This window comes from Macaca fascicularis, chromosome 5 (genome assembly GCF_037993035.2).
Source record: "Macaca fascicularis isolate 582-1 chromosome 5, T2T-MFA8v1.1".
NCBI classification, from domain to species: domain Eukaryota; kingdom Metazoa; phylum Chordata; class Mammalia; order Primates; family Cercopithecidae; genus Macaca; species Macaca fascicularis.
In genome coordinates, this window is record NC_088379.1 from 106,673,933 (window position 1) to 106,698,172 (window position 24,240).

The 24,240-nt window shown below is 37.6% G+C and overlaps 1 protein-coding gene across 10 annotated transcripts in view; it reads right to left on the bottom strand.

The window, feature by feature from the left end:
• Positions 1-6,477: 6,477 nt before the first annotated feature.
• Positions 6,478-24,240, bottom strand: part of PPP3CA (protein phosphatase 3 catalytic subunit alpha) — a 331,315-nt gene continuing 313,552 nt past the window's right edge. For 5 of the 10 annotated variants that reach the window (XM_015450692.4, XM_045393372.3, XM_005555543.5 and 2 more), the window contains 4 exons: positions 23,798-23,882; positions 15,239-15,336; positions 12,206-12,235; positions 6,478-9,090 (listed from right to left, as the gene is read on the bottom strand). In XM_015450692.4, the coding sequence (XP_015306178.1) occupies positions 8,894-9,090; positions 12,206-12,235; positions 15,239-15,336; positions 23,798-23,882 (410 nt within the window). In that variant the 3' untranslated portion in view covers positions 6,478-8,893. The remainder of the gene's footprint in view (positions 9,091-12,205; positions 12,236-15,238; positions 15,337-23,797; positions 23,883-24,240) is intronic. The other 5 variants (XM_074040210.1, XM_074040211.1, XM_005555544.5 and 2 more) reach the window with 1 other exon arrangement.

Here is a 24,240-nt window from a genome sequence, read left to right on the forward strand (position 1 = left end):
TATGACACTGTTCTGCCCAGTCCCACAGGCAGTCAGATCTTATGGTTATCTCCCTTGTTCCCTGAAAATAGCTGTTATTCCTGTTCATTTTTTAGGATGCCCAGATTTCTTATTGTTCACACACACGTTTTACAAACAATTTGTACAGTTAACACAATCATCACAGAGTCCTGAGGCAACATATATCCTCAGCTTACGAAGATGATGGGTTTAAGAGATTAAAGACGCATGGAAAATTATAAGAGTATTGATTGGGGAAGAGATAAATGTCCATGAAATCTTCACAGTATGTTCAGAGATTGCAGTAAAGACAGGTTTAAGAAACTATAAAAGTATTAATTTGGGGAACTAATAAATGTCTACGAAATCTTCACAATTTATGTCCTTCTGCTGTGGCTTCAGGCAGTCCCTCCATTCAGGGTGCCTGACTTCCTGCACCAGGCTTTAATGGGCATTTCCCTAGTAACTAATGATACTGAGTCTCTTTTCACATGCTTGTCATCTATATACGTTGTCTGGTATGTTTGTTCAATCTTTTGCACAATTTAAAATTTGTTATTAAACTTGGAGAGATTTGTATATATTCTGTATACAAATTGTCTGATAGAGATGTGATTTGAACACATTTTCTTTCAGAAAATTGTTTGTTCTTTCATTTTCTTAACACTGCCTTTTACAAAGGAAAAAATTATAATTTTGATGTGGTCTAATTTATCATTTTTTTTCCTTTATGGTTTATGCTTTTGGTGTCATCTGTGTAAACTGTTTGCCTAACCCTAGGTCACAAAGATAGTGTTCTATGCTTTTATCTAAAGATTTTATACTTAGTATTTTAGATTTTATAAATCCACGGTCCATTTTGAGTTAATTTTTGTATAAAGTATGAGGTAGAGGTCAAATTCCTTTTTTTCTGCCAATGGATCTCCAATTGTCTACCACTAATTTGCTGAAAAGTTATCTATTCACCATTGAAATATCTTTGTACATTTCTCAATTGACCATTTGTGAATTTGTTTCTGGACCTTCTGCTCTGTTCCACAAATTTATGTCTCCATCCTTTCATCAATACCACACTTTTTATTACTATAGATTTGGAGTAAATTTTAAAACTGGCTAGTGTGAATCTTCCAACTTTGTTGGACTTTGAAAAACATTTTGGTTATTCTACTTCTTTATTCTTTCTAATAGATTTTAGAATCAGTTTGTCTATATCTACAAGGAAAACTTGCCAGGGTTTTGATTGGGATTGCATTAAATCTAGACAGCCAATTCATTTGAGAATTGACATCTTAGCTACATTAAGTCTTCCAATCAACTGAGCTCTAATGAACTCAGTGTCTTTCCATTTTGTAGGTTTTCTTTTACTTTTTAATCAGCATCTTGTAACTTTGTAATTTTTGTGTTCAATTTTATACATATCTTAAAAAACTTGAGGAAAAAAGCCTACTATTTTTACCTACTTACTTTTATCTCTTCAAAATTCACTTAGTAATTCTCCCCTTGTTGTTTCTACCACTTTAAAATTACAGTCATAAGCTTTCTCCAATCCTTATTAGACTTTTACATGGAAAGATTCACCTTAACCAAAAGAAATACATCATAAGTATTATTCTTTTGTGTCCTCCCCATCTAGATTTACTACGCCTCTGTCAAGGGAGTGGTTACATTGCTGTGGTAAGCAATGAATTCAGTTTTGTCTTATTTATAGGCTACTTTGGTAGTATTTTCCAGTAGTCAAACAGTGTTGCATGAGGAAGTGATGCCAGGAGCTGTGACCATCCTTTGCAACCACAAGGACAGAAGTCAATAGAGGAATAGTGTGAGAAGGATGGAAACAGCCTCAGTCCTTGGGGATGCTGTTGAGCCATCAAACTAACCTTGGGGCCTCGAAGTCCCGTATGTCCTTGTCCAGGAATTGTAAATGTCTCTGTGGTTTGAACCCAGTTAGGTATTTGGTTACTTGCAGCCAAAATACCTGCTGATACAAACCCTGATTTGGCTCCATCCTAGCTTCTCATTCTCATCACTTTTCGTGCCCCACCCCTCCTTTGCTTTAACCAACTGGACAACATATCACTATTTTTCCGGATCTTTTCCTCTGCTCTCACTTTTTCCTCTCACACCGGAGCCCCCTCCAGGCCTGTTCCCTCCCCAGCCTCCCAGACTTTCCTCTAGGTAGGAAGATTCCAACCAAGTCAGCTTTGCCCAGGTTTTTTCTGACTACACCTACCCTCTCAGCCCCGCACCACACTCACAGGTGCTCACACATGCATAAACAATCTTCACCTACGGAATATCTGAAGCACTCATGTGATTCTGCATGCTGCTGAATACAACAATAACTAGTTTACTGAGTGCCTATTTTCTGCCGGGCACCATGCCTACTACTTTATTTGCCTCATTCCTTTTGAAACCCATGAAAAGCTTATGAACTAATTACTGTCATTGCCTTCATTTCACCAGGGAGAAAACGAGATGTAAAGAAGCCTAGTTTCTCAAGGTCACACAGAGATCTAATAAGTATCAGAGTTATAAAAACTCCAACCCAGGCCCAACTGTAGGCCAGGACTGGTGTCAAGTACACTATGCAGAAGTGAGTACCTGTAGCACACACATTAATTTATTGTCACTGCCACCGCATATTGTGAGAGACTAAATTTTGTCTTGAATTTCACAGTACTCCTTTCTCTGCCACAGGCCTAGTAGAAATAGCTACACGTTAATGCACCCAGTTGATCAGGTGGTAGTCCTCTCCCCGAGCACTCTCACGTGCTTCAGCTGTGGCCTTACCCTCTCCATAAACACAGCTATCTTTATTAGCCTGTGACTAGCCCTGTCAGAACCATATGAGTTAACTTTTATTAAGATGTTAATAGCTGACAAAGGTTGGTTGTTTCCTTCTCTGATCTGTATCAAAAAAAAAAAAAAAGATTTTTAGAGAAGGTGCTTTTGAACTCAAAGGAATGACTCATGGTAAAACTTCTGGAAGGTAAATGGTGTTGAATATATATTCAAAAGGCATTTTGTGAGCAAATTCTGGCAAGCTGATGGTGATAATGGGTGTGGTTGTTATGGTAAGGTGGGGTGGTGTGAAAGAAGCAAACTTTTCAATATGAAAGCATTCCATTCTCTTCAAGGCCAGGCAGCTTTTTTCACTGATTCTTCACCAGGAATCTCCAGATACTCCACCACCACTAATCTCCTTTTTCTGGGTGAAGTCTAATACACTACAACAACCACAACTACAAAAACCACTGCTTTCTTCCCATAACCTTTTTAGTTGTGAATGTTGTATTACATACTTAAATAATTCCCACATTTTTGTGTAAATTCATATTCATTAAACAACTATAAATGAAAATTGAATTCATCATGCATAATCTTGTGTAACAGCCATGTTAAGCAGTAAAATATTTGCCTGTGCTAGAAAATCTGTAGAAATAAAAATACAGAACTGAGTTTTAAGTTTGCTGTAGAAATAAATTGGACTGGGTTTCTCAAACTTGTCTGATCCATAAGAATTTTGGTGGATGCTTATTACAACGTAGGCTCCACTCCTGACCTTTGGGGACCAGGAAATTCTTTTTTTTTTTTTTTTTTTTTTTTTTTTTTGAGACGGAGTCTTGCTCTGTCACCCAGGCTGGAGTGCAGTGGCCGGATCTCAGCTCACTGCAAGCTCCGCCTCCCGGGTTTACGCCGTTCTCCTGCCTCAGCCTCCCGAGTAGCTGGGACTACAGGTGCCCGCCACCTCGCCCGGCTAGTTTTTTTGTATTTTTTAGTAGAGACGGGGTTTCACCGTGTTACCGGGATGGTCTCTCGATCTCCTGACCTCGTGATCCGCCCGTCTCGGCCTCCCAAAGTGCTGGGATTACAGGCTTGAGCCACCGCGCCCGGCCAAGGGACCAGGAAATTCTTATGAGAAAGAGCAGGAAACATTGAATTGGGTAAGTGTTTCAGCTGTTCTTCAATAAGGGTTTGCCATTTGGAATCTGGGAGTGCCCACACCATAAAGCCATGCCAAAAAAAATTTTATTTCTCCTTCCCTACCTCCCCTTCTTCCAAGAGACACTATGCCAGGCAGTGTTTCATTCTAAGAATGCAAAGATAGCAACAATGCTCACTGCAGTGCCGGATAGACAATAAACAATTACATGCAGTGGATTAAAAGTGTCAAAACGGAGGTAGCACAGGATACTGTGTGCTTAGAGAGGAGGAAATGACTCATTCCAGTATTTAAGACAAATCTGACATCTGCACATAGAAGATGCATGAATACAGACCCAGAGGGTTGAGGAAGCCTGGTGTCTTCCGGACACTGTAAAAAGTCCACTATGGCTGAAGCTCAGGGTCAAGTTTGGGGTAGATGAGACTGGCAGGAATCAGATCGTGAATACACTTACATGCCACCTCGTAAGACTCTCTGCAGGACAGTCCTGCAGACAACCTGGAGTTGCTGAGAAGCCTAAATATTTCCAGCAACTGGTATAAAAAGATTTGAAAATATAACATGACAAACATGTCTTAGGAGTGAAGTTTAAGTCAACTTTGTTCTAAGCTAATATTCTATAGTAGTCAATTAAAACTTTGATAATCTAGTGGAGACTCTTTTCAGCTGATATACAGCAAAATACATAAAAGAGCTGCTTTGGTTGATGCAGAAAGCTCAGCCCCATGTCAGTATTCCTGGAAATACAAGCTTCTAGCCAACAGTTTGCAAATCAAAGTTCTGTGCTTTCAGAAGACTGAATAATTGCATGGATATTTAGAATCTTACTATTGAAGGGTAATTAGTTCAATGTCTATCTTTGAAGAGTTTCTTCGACTACATGCAGTGTAACTCCTTCCAGGCAGCATCACTCAGGAGGTGTCTAGGCACTGAGTAAAGTCTGCCCGGGTTTTAACACTTGCAGTAAAGGGGAGGCACTTGCACTCTCCTGCAGCTTACTCTGTAGTTAAGCAGAGGCATTCCTTAAGCTTCTACTCTATGGTAATTAGGCATCTTTCTGATTTAAAGAATGTCTTTTGGGATAACCAACTCGGTATTATATCTATCATGACTTCTGATGCTCACCTTTTAAGTTTCTTCAGTCCTTCCTTAAAACAGACTCTCTCTCCTGCTGGGTGTCCATTCTCCCACATGCATTCTGATTTGACAAAGTTGCCCTTTCAAAATTCCATCACCAGACATAGGTACAACAATTCTTTCACTACCTTCTGCCTCCCATTTCTATGTATGCATTTTTTAAGAAAGAAATTTGTTCCGAAAAGTCCTGGTCAGGGGCTTTTCTGGCTAATATTACCTTAAAATATATAAAGAAGTAATATCCATGAAACGAAAGAGCAGCTGTGTTGAGCCTGACAGTGACTCACTGTACAATGGAATGCTGACATTTAACATTATAATAAAAACTGGTATGTTGTTAAGATTGGCAGGCATTTTGTGTGTGTATGTGGAAAAAATAAGAACCTAGAACGGTGAAAGGAACATGGCAGAGGCCTGGTGTTTGAGCAATGAATAAAGTAAAAAGCCACATAACAAGGGAAAAGGACATCTCTTCAGTTGCGGAGATCTCAAATTTGTTCAACCCAAGGGACTTTCAGTTTTGAAGAAACTGGTGGGGCAAACTGAAAGATCTTCTTTTCTAAATGGAGTGTGACAAGAGGGATCCAGTGAGTGAGAGACATGAAGTAGTAGAGTGGAAGTGTGAGACATTTCAGACAGACCATTCCCATGGTGCCTCCTATGGGGCTGACTTCATGTTGGGGACCCTGGTTTCTGGGTAGAAAAATGGATGTGTACTAAAATTTATTTCACATGGATGTCGTGAGGGTGAGAGGGAAGACGTGTTTCAGGACAAGGCCATTCTGAGGGTTTCAGCATCACCACGACACCATGTTCTGGGCTGATGCCAAGAGATACTTCCAGCTTTGGCGTCATCCTAAGTCACACACTGTAGATGGGCAGAGATGTTTCTCCTCCTCTCCAGTTTGTTCACCTCATTGCACAAGTTTAGTCTCTGAAGATTTTTCTTTCCTTTCCTCAAATACCATTTAAGGAGAACAGAAGTAGAGGATATTTGAGACAGGAAAAACAGCTGATGCAGGGACAAATCTAGCTCTTCATTCTTGAAAACACAGTTGAAAATTCAGCACTGAGTTTGAATCCCATGAGAGTGAAGTCACCATGGGGACTGGGTGCAGGAGGACGGGGGACAGGAGGTTGTTTCTGTGTGTATGTCTGTGTCTGTGTGTAACCAGAGGTACACTGGCATGAGCAACTAAAGAATTCTATAGTTTCTCCAAAAGTGAAGGAGGGAAACCTAATAATTGATGGTCTGGAAAGGTTATCCCTTTTGAAAAAATAACTAGTTCTATATCAACCTTTATTGAGAGACCAAACTATTATGGAAAAATACACAGTATTACTTTCCTAACCATTGATCAGAAAGAGCAAGCAATACTCACATCAACTGCTTATTTTAATGTCAAATGTTTATTTCTATGCCATAGTTGCCTCAGCACAATTTGTAAAAGAAAGGAATCCAAAAAATGAATTTTTGTTTAGTCAGGATATTTTCTCTGCAGTTATAAGAAAGAAAATAAACACCATGATACCAGAATCACCATTTCTTTCACATCATTCTAGTAAGTTGCATCTAAATATTTTCCTTGGTTGCCACTTTTTTTAGGATGGAGAAATATCCACAGGAAAAAATGTCTGAATTCATTAAAATAAACTTGGGATAGTCTTTGCCAGACTCTATCTAAAACATCTTTGTTTTGGTATGCTATATCACTAATTGCCATATTTTTATTATTTAATATAACAGGCATACTTTATTATATAAAACAAAGTACACTAAAGATGAACAATGTTAGAAACAAACTGAAATTTGGTGTTTCTTAAATCTTCGGGTGATTAGATAGTAGCTGAAGCGTGGGTATACAAATTTCTTATTAATACAAATGCAACTCTCTTCTGTGATGAAAATGCACTTAGTAGCCTAGTACTTTTTGCTTTAGCAGATAGGGCATCCAATACAACTGAAACAACCTGATAACAAATTAATTTTATTTTTCAATAAAAAGGAATGCTCTGGTTTCTTAACTGGCTCCTTGAGGAAGCCAGAAGATGGCATCTGCTCTTTAAATAGACTTCTCTTATCCGATTTGAGACACAAATCCACCAAGATTCTTACAGTGGAAATAGGCACCACCCCTCAGATCACAAGGCCCCTAGGAAGAAGCCCTGTGGAAATCAGCCTGTGATGTGTGGTGGTGGGCCAGCACCTAGAAGACACGTGGTGGTTGTGCACATAAATCCCTTCAGCGGACTCAGTGGAAGGATGAGAATTCTGTAAGTTCATGCACATTTTATTGAGTAGTAATATAAAATGCTTTTTCTTTTTCATTGTTACAAGTGCATGCTTTGATTGCCAACATGTCAGAAGTCAAATTACAAAGGCAAGGCTTTAGGCTGTAGTGAATTACTTGGGCACTTATACAATTGTTAAAAAATATGAATGGACTTTTGTTGTAGTTGTTTTCAGAATGAACCAGTTGTAACCCGTAACTGATATACAAAGGGAAAAAAGTGAAAAAAGTACATATTTTGTGGCACATGACAGAACAGAACAAAATAACTAAACTGTTATGACATTAACAGTTACCATGCATTTAGAGTTTCACATGTAACTACAAACTGATTATAATTTCACAAGGTTTGCTAAACATGCTAACCATCTACATGTGCACTGACAGGCTTATGTTAAAAACTTTAAAGAATACTCTCCCCTTTAGATTTTTTCAAAGCTTTTTTTTGATTACAAAATTTCAAAGGCATTAAGCATTTTAGAGAATATAAAGTACGCCAGTATACATACATTTCCAGTATATGTCAGACCACTAAGCGCATTACAGTCCCATACAGGCCGATACAGCCATTTTTTTTTCTTAAAAAACATGCATAGGCAGATTTTTTTTTTTTTTTTTACAGAATATAGATGCTTTATCACTGTACTTAATATGGTGTCTTGTTCACTATACTTAAAAATGCACCACTCATAAATATTTAATTCAGCAAGCCACAACCAAGACTTGATTTTATCAACAAAAATCCCTAAATATAAACAGCAAAAAAGATAGATGTAATTATTCCAGTTTTTTTAAAACTTAAAGAAAAGATATTCATTGCCGAATTAATAAGATAAGTGTTATATGGAAAGAAGGGCATTCAAGCACACTAAAGAAACCTGAGGTAAGCATAATCTGTACAAAATTAAACTGTCCTTTTTGGCATTTTAACAAATTTGCAACGTTCTTTTTTTTTCTTTTTCTTTTTTTTTTTTTTTTAAGACTGCCTAATTCAGTTTATAGCCATTGTCTGACAAGAGTAGCAAAACATTATCAATAAATAGTCCTTAGTTTGTACATCATTTTGTTAAAAATGTTTGATGTCATCCATTTTTAGTGCTGCGACTGTAAACGTACAATAGAATAAGAAATTAGACAAAGTTTTTCATGTCCAGTAACAGAATAAAAGGCCTTTCATTAACCTATCTAGAAGTCCCCAACGCAGTAGGAAAACATGTTCATTCCCCTAACATTGCAGTATATACTAGCATTAGCTTTCTTTTTAAAATTTTTTTTCTCTATAAGCATTTTTAAAAGGCATACCCCAAAGAGGTGTTTAATCACCACCCCCACCAAAATATAGTTTATTATCTCTCTCCCTCTTTTTTAATGATAGTGTAAACTGAATCCAATTCCTGGCCCCCAGAGCAAATAAGCTACTGTCAGAGGCAAGAACATCCAACTGCTGATATGCAGCAATCCCCATCATGCCCTGCAGCTCAAAAAAAAAAAAAAAAAAAAAAAAGTGAACAGGAAGTGGTCACTGAATATTGCTGCTATTACTGCCATTGCTGTCCGTGCCGTTAGTCTCTGAGGTGAGAGCCTTGTTGATGGAGTTAAGGTTGGCGTCAGAGGGCATGGCATCTCTGCGAGGCGGCATCCTCTCATTAATTCGGTCTAAGCCCTTGGCTTCCTCGAAGCTAGTGATCTTATGTTGTGGTGAAAATCCTTTGATAGCTAAACAGAAAATCATTAAAAAGAGAAAAACAGGATTATCCAAAGGAAAACAAAAGGCACAGCTGTTGCAGCAGGTGATGTTAGAGATTTCTCAGTGAGAGGGAATCCTTCAGTGAAGAACAAAGTGACGGGACCTGCACACCACACAACAGACTCCTTACCATACTCGGAGGTAACCAAAGGTTTGAAAACAGCCAATGTCTCTTGCCAACCAAAATGTCCTCTTGAAGTTATTAAGATGTAAACATTTCTCCTGTCTTCATGAAAGTTTAGATCAAAGAAATTCAAAGTGGACACGTAAAGAGGAAAGCTGCTTTCAGGGACAAGCCTCTAGAACCAGCATCAACTGGCCACATCATTAGCATGATTACTGCATCAAACACCTTAACCTAGACAGGCTGCAGCATGTCCCTCTTTGTATTCTTCCATTGTGCTAGGTAATGGCAAATTCAGTGGAATCAGTATGTCTGCTATACCTAAAAACCTAGTAAAGGGCTTAAAGCAGGAGCTAAAAGGAGCTAGAAAAGGAATTAACTAGGGCATTTCCATGCCATCTCAGAATCCCAGAAAGAACTTCTTGACAAACAACTCAATGATGGCATGAAAAAAAAATTATAAACTCCTGTTTCTCCACTCAACTTTGGAAGCATGTGGAGTGAGTGACAAGGTAAGAGAAACTCAAAAAAAATCAAGGTAAGATCACTAGGTAGAAACGTATTATCTGCCCTTCAGCAGCGAACAGGTCAAACTGATGTTCATCTGGTATCCATTACTGCCTAAATGAAAGAAAAACTCAGTAGATCAACGTAGATGTAAGTGATGGTTAAATTATAACAAGGAAAAAATGCCTTTCACAATATTTAGCAAAAATGAATTGAACTGGTTTTGGTCCTATTCAATTAAAACACGGAATCTCAAAGTGGGAATGATACTTGATTTTTTAAAAAAGTAATCTTTAGTGTGCTACAGAGATGGGTAAGGCATTTGTACAAAAATCTTAATGATTTCTTCAGTGAGTACACCAACTGGTGAGCTGCAAATAAAACACATAAATGGGGAACCAATGACATCAGTTTGCTTTACTCCCTGTGAAGTGCAAGCCAGATATTTCAGGGCCAATCACCAATGCTCAATTGGGCTGCATCACCATGGCTGATTAAGGATAATTTCATGGTACCTTTATCCTCCCAATCTTATTTGGGGGAGAAAAAAAAAAAAAGAAAGCAGTTTCAAGCTGAAATTTACCAGTCACTCCTACGCAAATGTGCAGTGCCTTTTATTAGTATGGATGAGATTCCTAAAAGATATACACAGTCGTTTCAATACTCATTAAACGATAAGAAACAAGTTTCCCCCCCCTCTGCATTTTAAAGGTTAGCATAATGGTGATTAGTCAACTGTGAGAGGAATAAGATGGGGAAATGGGGAAAGACCAAGGCCCAAAGCAAAGCTTGTTAATTCTTCTCTAATTTAGTAATAAATTGCAAAATAATAGAGCTGTCTAACGAGCACCCACCCTGAAAACTAACTCAATTATTTTGATGTACAAAAGAATGGCACGAAGTGGTACTCTACTGGTTTTTTTTTTTTTTTCAGACTACTGTGAATATAATTTCATCATAATTAACAGGTATAAAAGTTTGTCATCATTATCATTTATGAAATGATTTAATTAATTTAAATGATAAAAGTGAAATTTCTAGGTTTTAAAAGCCAATAGGGTGGGAGTGTCAAAATTAAAAATCTAGCAAGAACAATGGATACTTCTGGAATGGGGCTCCATTTCTAATCATTTTCGTCCATCCTGGTATGGAAGAATGTGCTCTGCTGTAGTTGCTGGTCAGACAATGGGTATTAGCAATTTACATTGGTAGTATACTTAACACAACACAGAGTCACAGAAACCACAGAAAACAGCCAAACTATCAACAAGAATGCACACTGCAGATTAGAATTTGCCAAGAGGAATAGAGAATTCCCACATAAATAGCAGTTTATTCACTGCTATTTAGGAAGCAGTTGTATTTTCTCTTACAGTGCTATTGTTTCCCCTACCATACCCAAATCATGTACAAATTGGAAGAGTCTAAAGTGGCACTTTTTATATCATACCAAAGGACCATATATGCACATAATTTTGAGAAAAACAAAAAAATTACCTTGCAAGAACAAAATACAACTGAAGAATTTTGTTTTAAAGGGGAACTTCAAATTATTATTTTTGAAATTTCCAAAGGATATGGTATGTATATTATTAACAACTATTTTGATTATGCACTTCTCTTATAACTATATATTTAAAAAGCAGTCAAGTAAAAAGCAATTACTAAAGGGTCAACTCTACTGTCCTTGAGTAGTGCTAGGACACAGCTGGAGATGGACACTTCTTTATTTCCCCTGCAGCTCCTAGTACTGTGCCTGGCACAAAGCAGACACTCAGTATACATTCATCAATTGAGTGTTACTTGATACTTGCTATTCTTGTTATTGGCCACTTACATAGCCACTAGATGCTTTTGAACTTTTTATAATATTTAGATGGTGTTAATTCTCATACAAATACCAGTAGGTTAAAATTTGATTTAAGACTACCAGAACTGTTCATCTCATGCACAGCTGTCTCATGTTGGAATATTTTTTAGAGACATAAATTAATGTTGAACTACAACAAAGCACTATTTAAATGAACATTTTTTTCCTTTGGCTACAAACTTCTGAAGACTAGAATTAAGATGGCTATTTTTATTATCTTCAGTGCTGCCTGAAAGTGATTTGAGGGAGGGACATGGTTCAGCTCAAAGATTATTTTTTTGTAAGCTACTGGTCAAAACAGCTGCCATAACCCCCACCCCACATCATTCAAAATATATAATCCTTTTGTTTTCTGTGATTCTATTATTCATCATATACAAAAGTCAAACATAGCTTTAAGGGAAAGAAACAAACCATAGAAGGACATTTTCCCCTTTAAAGCAAGAACACTTTGGTTAATACTGAGCCACAACTGTTAGCTCAACACCCACACACTCTGTACAAGCTACAGCAAAAAAATGAATACACCCAGCAGAGCCCTTATCTGTTGCAGGTACAACAGAAAGGGGACTGGCCAATTTACCTTCATCAGCCTCAATAGCCTCAACAGTAGCTGAAGAGAAGAAAGGGGGTGCAAAATGAATGAGAAAAATGAGCAGAGGATTTTTTAACTCTAAGAACAAATCAGTGACCATCAAAGGAGCTAAGAGAACTAATGTTCCTGTAAGTGCTAGATTCTGGCACAGACAACAAAACAGAAATGCTAAAAAGAAAGAAAAAAATATGCCACAGAAATTATAAATTTAATTTATGAGCTGGATACACCTATCTGAATTAAATGCTTTGGTTTTTGCCCACTAAACAAATAACAAACAATCAACCCTTTAGGAAAACACTTAGGAAAATTTCTTTTACATGGACTGAATTATAAGAGATTATGTAAATCTCAACTGTGCTTCTGACTCACACAGAATGCTATAAAACCTCTGCTATGCTTGGTGATTTAGTTTCAAAATGCCAGACAAAATGACGGAAGTTGAAGCAGTGCCACAGTATCAGTGGGCTCATTCAAACTATTTAATATTAAATAGCACTATTTCCTAATGTGATGGAAAAGCAGGGGGATTCAAATTTAAAGAAAAAAAAAATCAGGGTGTCTAAGGAGATAATGCATGTGACTCTTTAAAGATAAACACATCGGGCATGATTAGATTTGGGGGTCGGTGGGTAGGAAGAGTGTGAAGGAAAAATAAAAAAGGAAACGTATGATATAATCTGGACATCTTTTTCCAGCAAGCCCAATTATATTTTCTTTTCCTTAGTGGAATATCCTTTTTGGAAGTAAAATTCTTAAAATGTTACAAATCAAGTGGTAATGTGCCAGTAGTGGCAAAAATTCTATCAGCATTTTAAAAAACAGGTAGCCTAAATACTGAATATACAGAAACAGCATATTTCAGAGGCAGAACTTGAAAAGCCCATTGCTTTATCAGCAATTTTTGTAATAAGGTTAGGGTCTAAACTTTCACTATGTAAATGTATGAGTCTTTCTATGTTATTAAGGTTAGTTTACACTTCCCTAATTAAATCTTAAAACTCCTCTGTAACTCCAAAATGTTTAATATTAAAATTCTACCCCTTGACTTTAATTTGCATTTTTCTTATAATTCAAGATTTTAAAACTACAGCAACTGCAAAATGTGCACTATAACTTACAGTGGATTCTAGATTCCTTATGATAAAAATAGGGAATAGTTATCACCATGGAGAGAGAGTACATAGCAAAGTTGTAAGTAGTTTACCCTTTTAGACAAATTGAAGGGCATCAGGCAATACATTTTGGAGTTGTATCAATGTATGTGGTTTAAAATATACAGTAAGTTTCCAAACCCATATAGAAAGGTTTCAACCCATATGTCTTTTATGTGTATGTGTGTTTGTGTGTAGGTTCAACATAGAAAAACACAAACCAATGGATTTAAAATAAAATAAAACTGAATAACCTAAGGAAAAACACAGGTGAAAATCTGGAAATGAAACAAAGAACTGGAAAAACTTAAGTAATGTAGGTTTAAAAGTAAAGCAAAACATTCAGAATCACACCAGCACTGACATATTAGAACTATGGTACTGCCCACTATTAAATGTTCGAAAGCAAATGTAGCCCACAGTTTCTGATAATACACTTGGCTGTGCCTTAAAATGTGCTTATCAGAAACTAGATTTCAGTCAGTTAGGTAGATGGTACATTTTGGACATGTAAATGATCCATTTATGCTAATGTTTTAGTAAGATATTTAATTTGGTAGAAACATTTTTATGTGTGTTTTTTTAAAACTTGTTAAAATAATTCCTAGTGTAAATTTAAAGGGGGCGTTTACTTCTCAATACTATGTATCTTCCTACCTTCACTTAAAAATTTTTGTCTTTTTGTAAAAACTCAAAAGACACTGATTTGGAATACATTCATCTGAAAATAAAGACAATTATTGGGATGCAGCCATGATGTGATCATTCAACAATACTATATTCATGAAGTTGATCACTACTCTTCATGTAGAAGGTTATTAAATAACATAAATGAGAATAGTGAGTCTTCTAGATTGAAGGGCAGGGACAGAAAAGAAAATACAAAAAAGATTTAAGGAAAGATATAGGAAAATAAGCAAGAGGCTGAGAATGTTTTGAAAAATCTTACAGCATATTTTCATTTTCATTTTTTTTCTGTTAAAGCCTCATCTAATAGCAATTTCCTAGTGTTAAAATTGTGGTCTATGTAATGATAATAGTTAAAATTGATAAAAAAAAGTAACAAAGGTGAAATAATTTATAGGACTGTGCTGCTAACATGGTAGCCACTAGCCCCCTGGCTTATTTAAATTAAATTTAATACAAATTAGATAAAAGAAAACACTTAATTTCTTGGTTATATTCCCTATATGCTCAACAGTCATATGTGCCTTCTGTATAGATACTGAAATTTCCACCATCACAAAAAGTTCTGTTGGATGGCACTAGTCTAGAAAGCTACACATTTTAACATAAAATCTGTATTGTAAAGGAAATGTTACTCTTTTTTTCAAAAATGTAGTTCTACTCAGTCTCTTGTTTTCAACTGATAAATCAGCGAAAAGACACATATGGCTTCCGATTTCCATTCAAGAGGATAATGAAATCATCTCCCTAAAATCTAGACTTCCAGGTATATTTTAGTTTTTGTGTGTATGTGTTAATCTCATAAATGAAATGGATAACCAGCATACTTATCAAAAATGTAATTAAAAAGTTGTTTTTGACAACGGAGTGGCTCAAAGTAGTCAAACCTATTGTGCATGTAGGCAACCTAAATGAGCAGTCCTGTAGCTAGGCTGAATACATGTAGATTCACATGGGAATGAGGGAATGGGGGAAAGGTGGAGTAGAGACCATATTCCAGAGAATGAGGGAACTATTATGTTGGACATGACTGATCAAACTGATTGGGGTTTCAGCCCTTCTGCCAGCTGAGAAGAACTGAAGACCAAGACAGAGCTTAAATGAATGAATAAATCAGGGCTCTAATGACACAGCTGACTGTGATGCCCTGGCACACAGTCATACCCATCGGTCTGCTTACCGCTTTGTAGGGTTTGCTTCCCTCCAGAAAGTACTCCGCTGGGGAGCATGCCAGTCGGGGTCAAGCCTTTCAGCGTCAGCACACTCTCACTCTCTTCTCTGGAAGGCACAATGAGGGGTGGCATTAACCTTTAATTTCTTTTGTGCAAAAGAAATGACTCAAAGGAAAAAAAAATGCATATAAGAACCCACATTTCCTTCTATCTTGGCTCTCTGGATCTTTTTTTTTTTTTTTTTAACATACTTTATTTTAATTTATTTATATACTAGTAATGTTCCATAAACGATTGCTACAATAAAGTTTACATTATCCAATTAGGGAGGTTCAGTTTCTTTTGAGTATCGAAGATAGAGAAAACCATTTTGATTTTGTAATCAGGCATCTCAATGAAAAGTGTTTGTTGTGCATTCTGTATGTTAAAAGTGAGCCATAGTGAATGCTGATGTTAAGTTTTTCAGCCAAGACTCAGCAAAAATAAGAGGAAGTGACTTGATTTGACAGAATAAAAAAATAGAGCATATGGAGATTGAAAAAAAAACTGATTTGTGGATTAGGGAATCAGGAATTACATTCAGTGGACTTTTAGAAATTAAGGAATTTAGTAATTTAGATGTTACATGAAAAACACATAAAATAATGGCAAGTAGCCAGTAAACCTACCGGCAAAATTTCCCAGCCTTTTTTTCTTTTTTCTTCAGTCACTTTCCCCACTGATTTGCTAATATAAAATTATTTTCTTACTCAGCATGACAATTGTTTTACAATCAGTTTTAAGTACACCATTATTTCAATTATATTTATTAATTACTTGACACTATTAATCATTTTGAATTGTTAAATCCTCATAATAACCATGACTAAATAACCACTCACTCTTCCACATAGTGATACTGCAATCCTACATAACCAGAAAAAAGTCTTTAAAATACAAATTGTATATATACACACATACACACACACACATATATTTGTGTTTACTTACACACACACACACACACACACACACACACACAGGAAGAGAGTTTAGTATGTAGAATTATCTACTCCAAATTTTTATGAAGGTGTCTCACATGACTCAAACAGATTTCCTGAACTTTTCCCCAAACCTGCTACTACCACAATCTGTTTTCAACTCAGAAATTAGCAATTCCATCTTTTAGTTACTTAAAAGGATCACTCTTTAACTCTTTTTATCCTAATTCCATATCCATTATATCAGCAAATATTGAGGGCTCTGCCCTCAAAATATTTCTAGTTTAACCAGTTCTCACAAAGCTACTACCTCATCTCTTTTGACAACAGCTTTGTTGAGATATAAACTTGGCATAGAATTAACCTAAAGTGTTAGGATTCAATCAATGGTCTTGAATATATTCACAGAGAGGTACAGCCATCACCATAATCAATTTTAGAACATTCTCATTACCCCCAAAAGAAATTTCATACCTATTGAGCAGTCACTCCCTATTTCCTTCAGCCCTGTATCACTTCCAGTCACTTTCTGTAGATTTGTTTCTCTTGGACATTTCATATAAATAAAATCATACAAAATACAGCCTTCTGTGACTTCCCTCTTTTGCTCACCACCAGTATCACCTACCTGGATTGCAGGAGCCTTCCAAATAGTCTCTCTGCTCCATCCCAGTCACACTCTTGCCCCCTCCTCCCACAGCTGTTCTCAGTATGGCAGCCAGGGTGAGGCCTTCCATACCTATGCCAAATCCTGTCACTTGTGTATTCAGAACTCTCTAATGGCTTCTCCTCTTCTGATGGGTGAAAGGGAGGTTTCACAAAGGCCTTAAAATAAACTAGCTACCCCACACTCTCCTGTTCGCACCCATCTCTTGGTCTACATTTCCTACCAACGTCCACTTTCCTTAGACATACCCAGCACACTCCACCGAGGGGCGCTGCACTTTTTTGTCATCCTCCTCCCGTGGCATCTGTGCGGCTCACTCCACTCTGCCTTCTAATCTTTGCTCCAATATCGCCTTCTAAGCAAGGACTTCCTTAGGAATGCCATTTAAAATAATAATCCCTTTTTCTACTCCTTCTCCCTTTGCCTATTTTATCTAAGGCACTTATCACCCCTGAAAAACGATACGGTGTGTTTACTTCCCTACTTCTGGTCTCCTGCCCACTCCATTCCCCTCCCGCCGTTCCCCGCCCCTCTGCACCCCCCAGCTAGACAAGACTCATGAGAGCAGGGGTTCTTGTCTGCTTTAATCACTGCTGCATCCACAGCACCCAGACTAGAACAGTACCTGGTACATAGCTCACATTTCAAAAGTATTTGCTAAAAATAAAACAGTAAAAGTTGAATGGAGAATGGAAATGTTAATCCATATTTTAGATTTCTGTATCCTCTACTGCAAAGTTTACTTAAAAATAATAGGTTTGGCCGGGCGCGGTGGCTCACGCCTGTAATCCCGGCACTTTGGGAGGCCGAGGTGGGCGGATCACGAGGTCAGGAGATCGAGACCATCTTGGCTAACACAGTGAAACCCCATCTGTACGAAAAATGCAAAAAATTAGCCGGGCGTGGCGGTGGGCTCCTGTAGTCCCAGCTACTTGGGAGGCTGAGGCAGCAGAATTGCGTGAACCCAGGAGGCGGAGCTTGCAGTGAGCCGAGATCCCACCACTGCACTCCAGCTTGGGCGACTGAGCGAGACTCGTCTCAAAACAAACAAACAAACAAACAAAAAGTAGGTTTGATGGCTGGGCGCCGTGGCTCATGCCTGTCATCCCAGCACTTGAGGAGGCCCAGGCGGGTGGATTACGAGGTCAGGAGATTGTGACCACCCTGGCTAACACAGTGAAACCCCGTCTCTACTAAAGACTACAAAAAATTAGCCGGGCGTGGTGGTCGGTGCCTATGGTACCAGCTACTGGGGAGGCTGAGGCACGAGAATGGCGTGAACCCAGGAGGCGGAGGTTGCAGTGAGGCGAGATTGTGTCACTGCACTCCAGCCTGGGATACAGAACAAGACTCCGTCTCAAAAAATAAAATAAAATAAAATAAAATAAATAAATAATATAATAATAATAATAATAGGTTTGAGATAATTATTGTTTATTTTCATGCAGGTGTTTCAAACTTTTTAAGCTTCTGTGGTCTGTCAAACCACTAGAGGTCTCCTGAAGAAATATATTGAATGATAATATGATTTGGGAAAATTGTGAGTATCTCTAAAGAACGAACACAATTTTCCTTTACATTCACATTCAAACTATGGGTTTTGCCTCATGAGTGATTATAATTCCTACATACACCAAGAATCTTTGTGTCAAATCCCGCATCAAACACGGGACTCAGGCTGGGCACCGTGGCTCACACCTGTAATTCCAGCACTTTGGGAGGCAGACCTGGGCGGATCACTTGAGACCAGGAATTTGAGACCAGCCTGGCCAACATGGCGAAACCTCATCTCTAGTAAAAAATGCATAAAAATTAGCCGGGTGTGATGGCATGCTCCTGTAATCCCAGCTACTTGGGAGGCTGAGACTTGAGAATTGCTTGAACCCAGGAGGTGGAGGTTGCAGTGAGCCAAGATCGTGCCACTGCACTCCAGCCAGAGCGAAAGAGTGAGACTGTCTCAAAAACAAAACAAAAAACAAAAAACCCCCCAAAACACGGGACTCATCAAACAAACAATTATAACCCACAATGCTCTGAGAAAGCCAAGTAAATTATTAGCTTTTTACCTACAAAAATTTTCCGGTAATCTGAAGTATTCTTTTTAATCTTCAAAATTTCTTCAAAATTTTAATTTTGTACCAACAGTAGAAAAACCTTTCTGGGAAATCACATCTTTGTGGGGGTCACACTCAGGCTAACATCCCAGTCATAAGACTGATGTTGGGACATCATTTAATTTTCTTGGGCTTCAGTTTTCTTCTCTATAAAATTACATCTGTAATTATGGGATTTCTATGAAGATTAAATGATACACTGTTACAAAAGCCCCAGCAAAGAAGATGGTCATTTTCCTTCCTTCCTTGCTCTTTTTTTCTTTCTTGTTCAACCATATTCCTTACTTCCCTTAATTGTGACTGCCATTCCTGCCTCACGCGGAAGCCATGCCCTCAATGGTTTCTAGCAGCTTCTTCATTTTTCAATTCCAACTCTCTCTGTTGCGTTCTCATTCAAACTGGTAATCTCTGCAGTAATTTCCTCTGATGACCATGCCCTCCTTCCTGAAAGACTCTTTGCCCTAGGTGTTGTAATGCTTTTTTTCCTGCTTCTCCTTCTCCTTCTCTGACATCTTCTCAGTTCCTAGGCTGATCTTTTTCTTCTATCTCCAGACCTATGTTTTCTAATATGTAGGCCCCAGCTACATGTGGCTGTTAACCACTTCAGACATGACTAGTTGAATTAAGACGTGCTGTAAGTGTAAAATACACATGGGATTTCAAAGACTTAGTACAAAAATATGAATAGAAAATGTCCCTTTAATAAGTGTTATATTGATCAAATGTCAAAATGGTAAAATTTTGGATATTTGTGTTAAACAGATTATATTATAATAATCAATAATTTGTTTCTGTTTCTACCCCTTTTACTGTGGTTTCTAGAAAATTTAAAATGATAGATGTGGCTCACATTTTATTTCTATTGGACAGCAATGTTCTGAAGAATTCTTTATTCTCCTCCTCTCACCTTTCATGCCCTCCTTTAGCAAGACCATCAGCTTACGTTACTGCACTCATCTCTGTGTTGTTTACTCTTGTTTGCATTTCTCTTTCCCTTCCCTCCTTCCCTTCTTTCTTCTCTCTCTTTTCTTTCTTTCTCTCTCTCTTTCTCTCTTTCATAGAGTCTTGCTCTGTTGCCCAGGCTGAAGTGCAATAGTGCAATCTAGGTTCACCGCAACCTCTGCCTCCCAGGTTCAGGCAATTCTTCTGCCTCTTCCTCCCAAGTAGCTGGGATTACAGGCACGCACCACCTTGCCTGGCTAATTTTTGTATTTTTAGTAGAGACGGGGTTTCACAATGTTGGTCAAGCTGGTCTCAAACTCCTGACCTTGTGATCCGCCCAGCTCGGCCTCCCAAAGTGCTGTGATTACAGGGATGAGCCACCACACCTGGCCTCTTATGTCTGCATTTCTAACCCTCACCTCTCTCTGAACCTCCAGGGCAGAATTTCTGAGTGCCTCTACATAAATGCTCTGCCAAATTCAACACATCCTACTCTTCCCAATAAATACCTGTTGGATATTTAAATTGAAAAATACTTCCTCTTCCTTAGACAATGGCATCCTATCCATGGCACAGACTGGAACCTCTGTAGAATATTCTGGAATATTTCCTCTCTCCTGTAGCCTCTCACATAGGTAAGGGTTCTCATGGCCAACACCGGAAATCTATTCTGGCTAATTTTAACAGGAAAGAGATATATTAAAAGTATTAGAGAGTTCACAGATCCAGAGAACTGGGCTTTGATGCTCTGTAGCTGGGAAGAGTAATAGTACCAGTCCACACTGTGGGGTGGGCTCCATGAAAGGCTTGCCACTGATGTTCATAGCCAATGCCAGAGCTCATACTAATGCTGTGTAGTTAGCTCCCAAAATGCTGAGGCGGAAGCTCTTCCATTGCTGGCCCATGAGATTCCACACCTGACTGGACAATTGCCGTCCTGCCTTGATGCCTCCTCATGATGCTCAATTTGAAACAAAGCCTTACTTACATGCATTTATCTGACTGGCGAATCCTAGGCAACAGGTTTGTATTTTATCTGCAAGGACTGCTAAAGACAGTTTTCTGGTTCCCTGATAACGTTGCACATTTCCAAAATGTAGGAAACATGTTGGGCAAGTATATCTGACAAATTTGTACCACATTCCACATTCATTAGTGACGTTCTGTTTTCCCAAATTCCTTGTGTTTGTTCTTTCCTTTGCACTTCTCCTCCCATAGCCTGGTCCAGCCTTTTGCTAGGATTACTTCAAAAGCTTCCTAAATGTTTTTCTTTTTTTTAAAATTTACATTTTATTTTATATTTATTTACATTTTTGGTTATCCATATGTCACCTTGCTAGCCAATCTTCATGCTGCGATTAACATGTATAGTGAAACATGGGTTAGAGCATGCCTCTAATCTCATTAAAGTAATTCTACAACTCCTGATTGCCTACACACACAAAAATTAAATGCTTTAACATGCTATTCAAAGCACTCAAGGATATGGACTTCAATATATTTTCAGTCTCTTTTTTAACTAGATTCCTCACTCACCTTCATGTCTTTTGCTAGTCAGTCCTTGAATATACTTAGAATTCATTACTAGATTACTAGTATTGCTAGAATTTATACTAGACTACATAGCAGTTTTGAGTAAGACTCTCCTTAGTGTTGCTCCCCAACTGAGTGAGTTGGGACACTGCTTAGCCTCTCTCAGATTCAATTTCCTCACAGGAAAGTGAAGTCACCACAACCTTGCAAGCTTCCTGTGTTGATTATTGTCAAATGTGCAAAACATGGGGCATGAACCTGGCACTTAGTAAGTGTCCCATAAAAGGAGGCCATTGATATTGCTGTTAGGATTGTGCGACTGTGCTCCTGATAATTTTTCCACTTCCAGGAATGCCTTCACCACATTCCTCCCTGTCCTGGAATCAAGCCTATCCTTCACAGCACTCCTCCAACTTTAACCTCTTCATGAACATTCCAGTCAGGAAACACGAGGTTCCTTCCTGTCTAATGCCACAGCAGGACATCTATTCATGTAGTTAGCACACACTTTATTTTCTTATGTTAGTTTATTATCTATCTAGCTGGCATTCCAATTTGGTATCTAGATTGCCTAATTCAGTGCATGGTATACAGTTAATGCTCAATCATTACTTACTAAGCTTAACTTACTTTTTTTCTAGATAAGATCTCTCTATATTCTGCATATGTGCTATGGATGCTTTTATTATAGAAAAACAATAAGATATAGCTTGCTTCAGTTTTTCTATGAACATGTGCAATTTTAAGTCAAGTCACTGATCACTGGGTTCAAATAGTCCATTTATCATGGGATAGTCATGGAAATTCTAGAGCTGTTTTTACTTTCCCTCAGAGACTTCAGACAGAACAAGAAATAAAAGCATTATTGGTAAATCTGAGGCACAATAAATAAGCAAGTGTTTACTCAGAGTTCCAATTAAGCTTATGACCTTCATATATGCCTTTGTTCCCACAGAACATTTTTCCAGCCATACAGGTCTCCTTCTGGTCCTCAAAACTGCCAGTTTTGTCTTTACTTAAGTATCTTTGCACTTGCTATTTTCTTTGTCTTGAACTCCCTTACCCCATTTCTTCATGAAGGTCACCCATGCTTGCCCAAATACCATTACTCGGAAAGTTTTTTGTTGACCACACACTAAAAGAAGTTCTTTATCTCCCACTTGCTCCATCTCTACATTGCTTTATTTCTTTTCTCCATGGTACATAATGAATGCTTTAAGTTTTACTATATTTACTTATGGCATGAATGAATAAACCCTGAAAATGTAGTTGGAAACGTAGAGCAATAGAGCAAAGGTAGCCTCATTCAGTAACAGAAGGGAGCAATGATGCTCTATTTTCAGCCTGCACACAGCTTGTCGTGATTGTGCTGGCTACCACAGAGTTCTCATTGTCTTTGATGTGGTGTCTCTGAGAGCATGATAATGCTTTTCATCCTTCTCATGGCTCCCTCTTTTGGCATTAAGTCATTCAGTTACTCTTTAGTGACTGTACCAGGAAGAGGATAGAAATAGCAAGAGGAGAAATCAAAAGAGCCAGTGTCAATACTCTATGAGAAAGAGTTGGGGCAAAAATTTGGCAAAAAATTAGATTATTAAATTATCCAATTGTAGATGTAATATTTCCCAAGGTGTTCCTATTTACTCGTTAATATGTATCATTTTGAATTGACTGTATACTCCTAACATATAAAATATCACATTTTAAAGTAATCTTCTGAAGAGAAATGTTATGTTGTATTATTTAGAAATAACTAGAGTGAGTTTCCTTCAAGAAAACATTTGTTTTCTAAATTAATGCTTAATAATGATTCATAATCTATTTACAAAATATACTACTATATGGAAATTGAAACATAGTAATTTCTTCTCTCAATAATTAGAATAATATAGATTCACATGAATAGCTCTATGGTTGAAGTTCATTTCCTAGAAATCTAGTGAAATGTGTCTGATAAATGCATCTTTCACCACAGAACCAGAATGAAAAACAAAACAAAAAAAATCACAATAGCTTTTCCTGTTTCATAAGATGTTCAACCTATTGTGAAATCAATGTTTTAAAGTCCTATAGCAAATAGAGGAATAAAATGTGATGCAATTCATTTTGAGACTTTCTTAACAGAAATAATTTAGTAGATTGCAATTTTAACTAAAAGAGTGAGAAACAGACAATTTCTCATTTAATTTTTCTCAATTTTTAATTTAAAAGGAAAAAAAAAGACAAATATTCTCTAGTAAAATATTTAAATTACCAGATGAAAGTATTAAAGTATTTATTAGGTGACACATTATAAAATTTGAAACAAAAACAGAGGACGAATGCACCCACCTGAGCACTGAGAACACTCTGGCCATTTTGCCTATTGCTCGGATCTTGTTCCTTATCACCTCCTTCCGGGCTGCAGCTGTTGCACCTGTATTTTCAAACAGAGTTCAGGGGTCAGTGATTTTATCTAATTGCAATTGATTTTACAAATTTATACATACATCAGACTCCAGTAAGCAAAATCAGGTTTGGTTTTTTTTTTTTTTTCCTTAAGAGGATTTATCCGTAAATCAAAGTTGAAAATTTAAGCTTTTGGCCACCAATACTAGGATGTGATTTTTGAGAGGTCTCCATACTTTTGAGATATCAGGGGGGAGGTGAGTAAGAAGCTAACTGGAAAATCACTGAGCAGAGGGGTAGGTTCCTATCCTCCTTTTCTAATTGACTTTCCCTTTCTTTTCTATTTATACAGAGACCATGCATTGGGAGGAAGAGTTAAGTGCCTT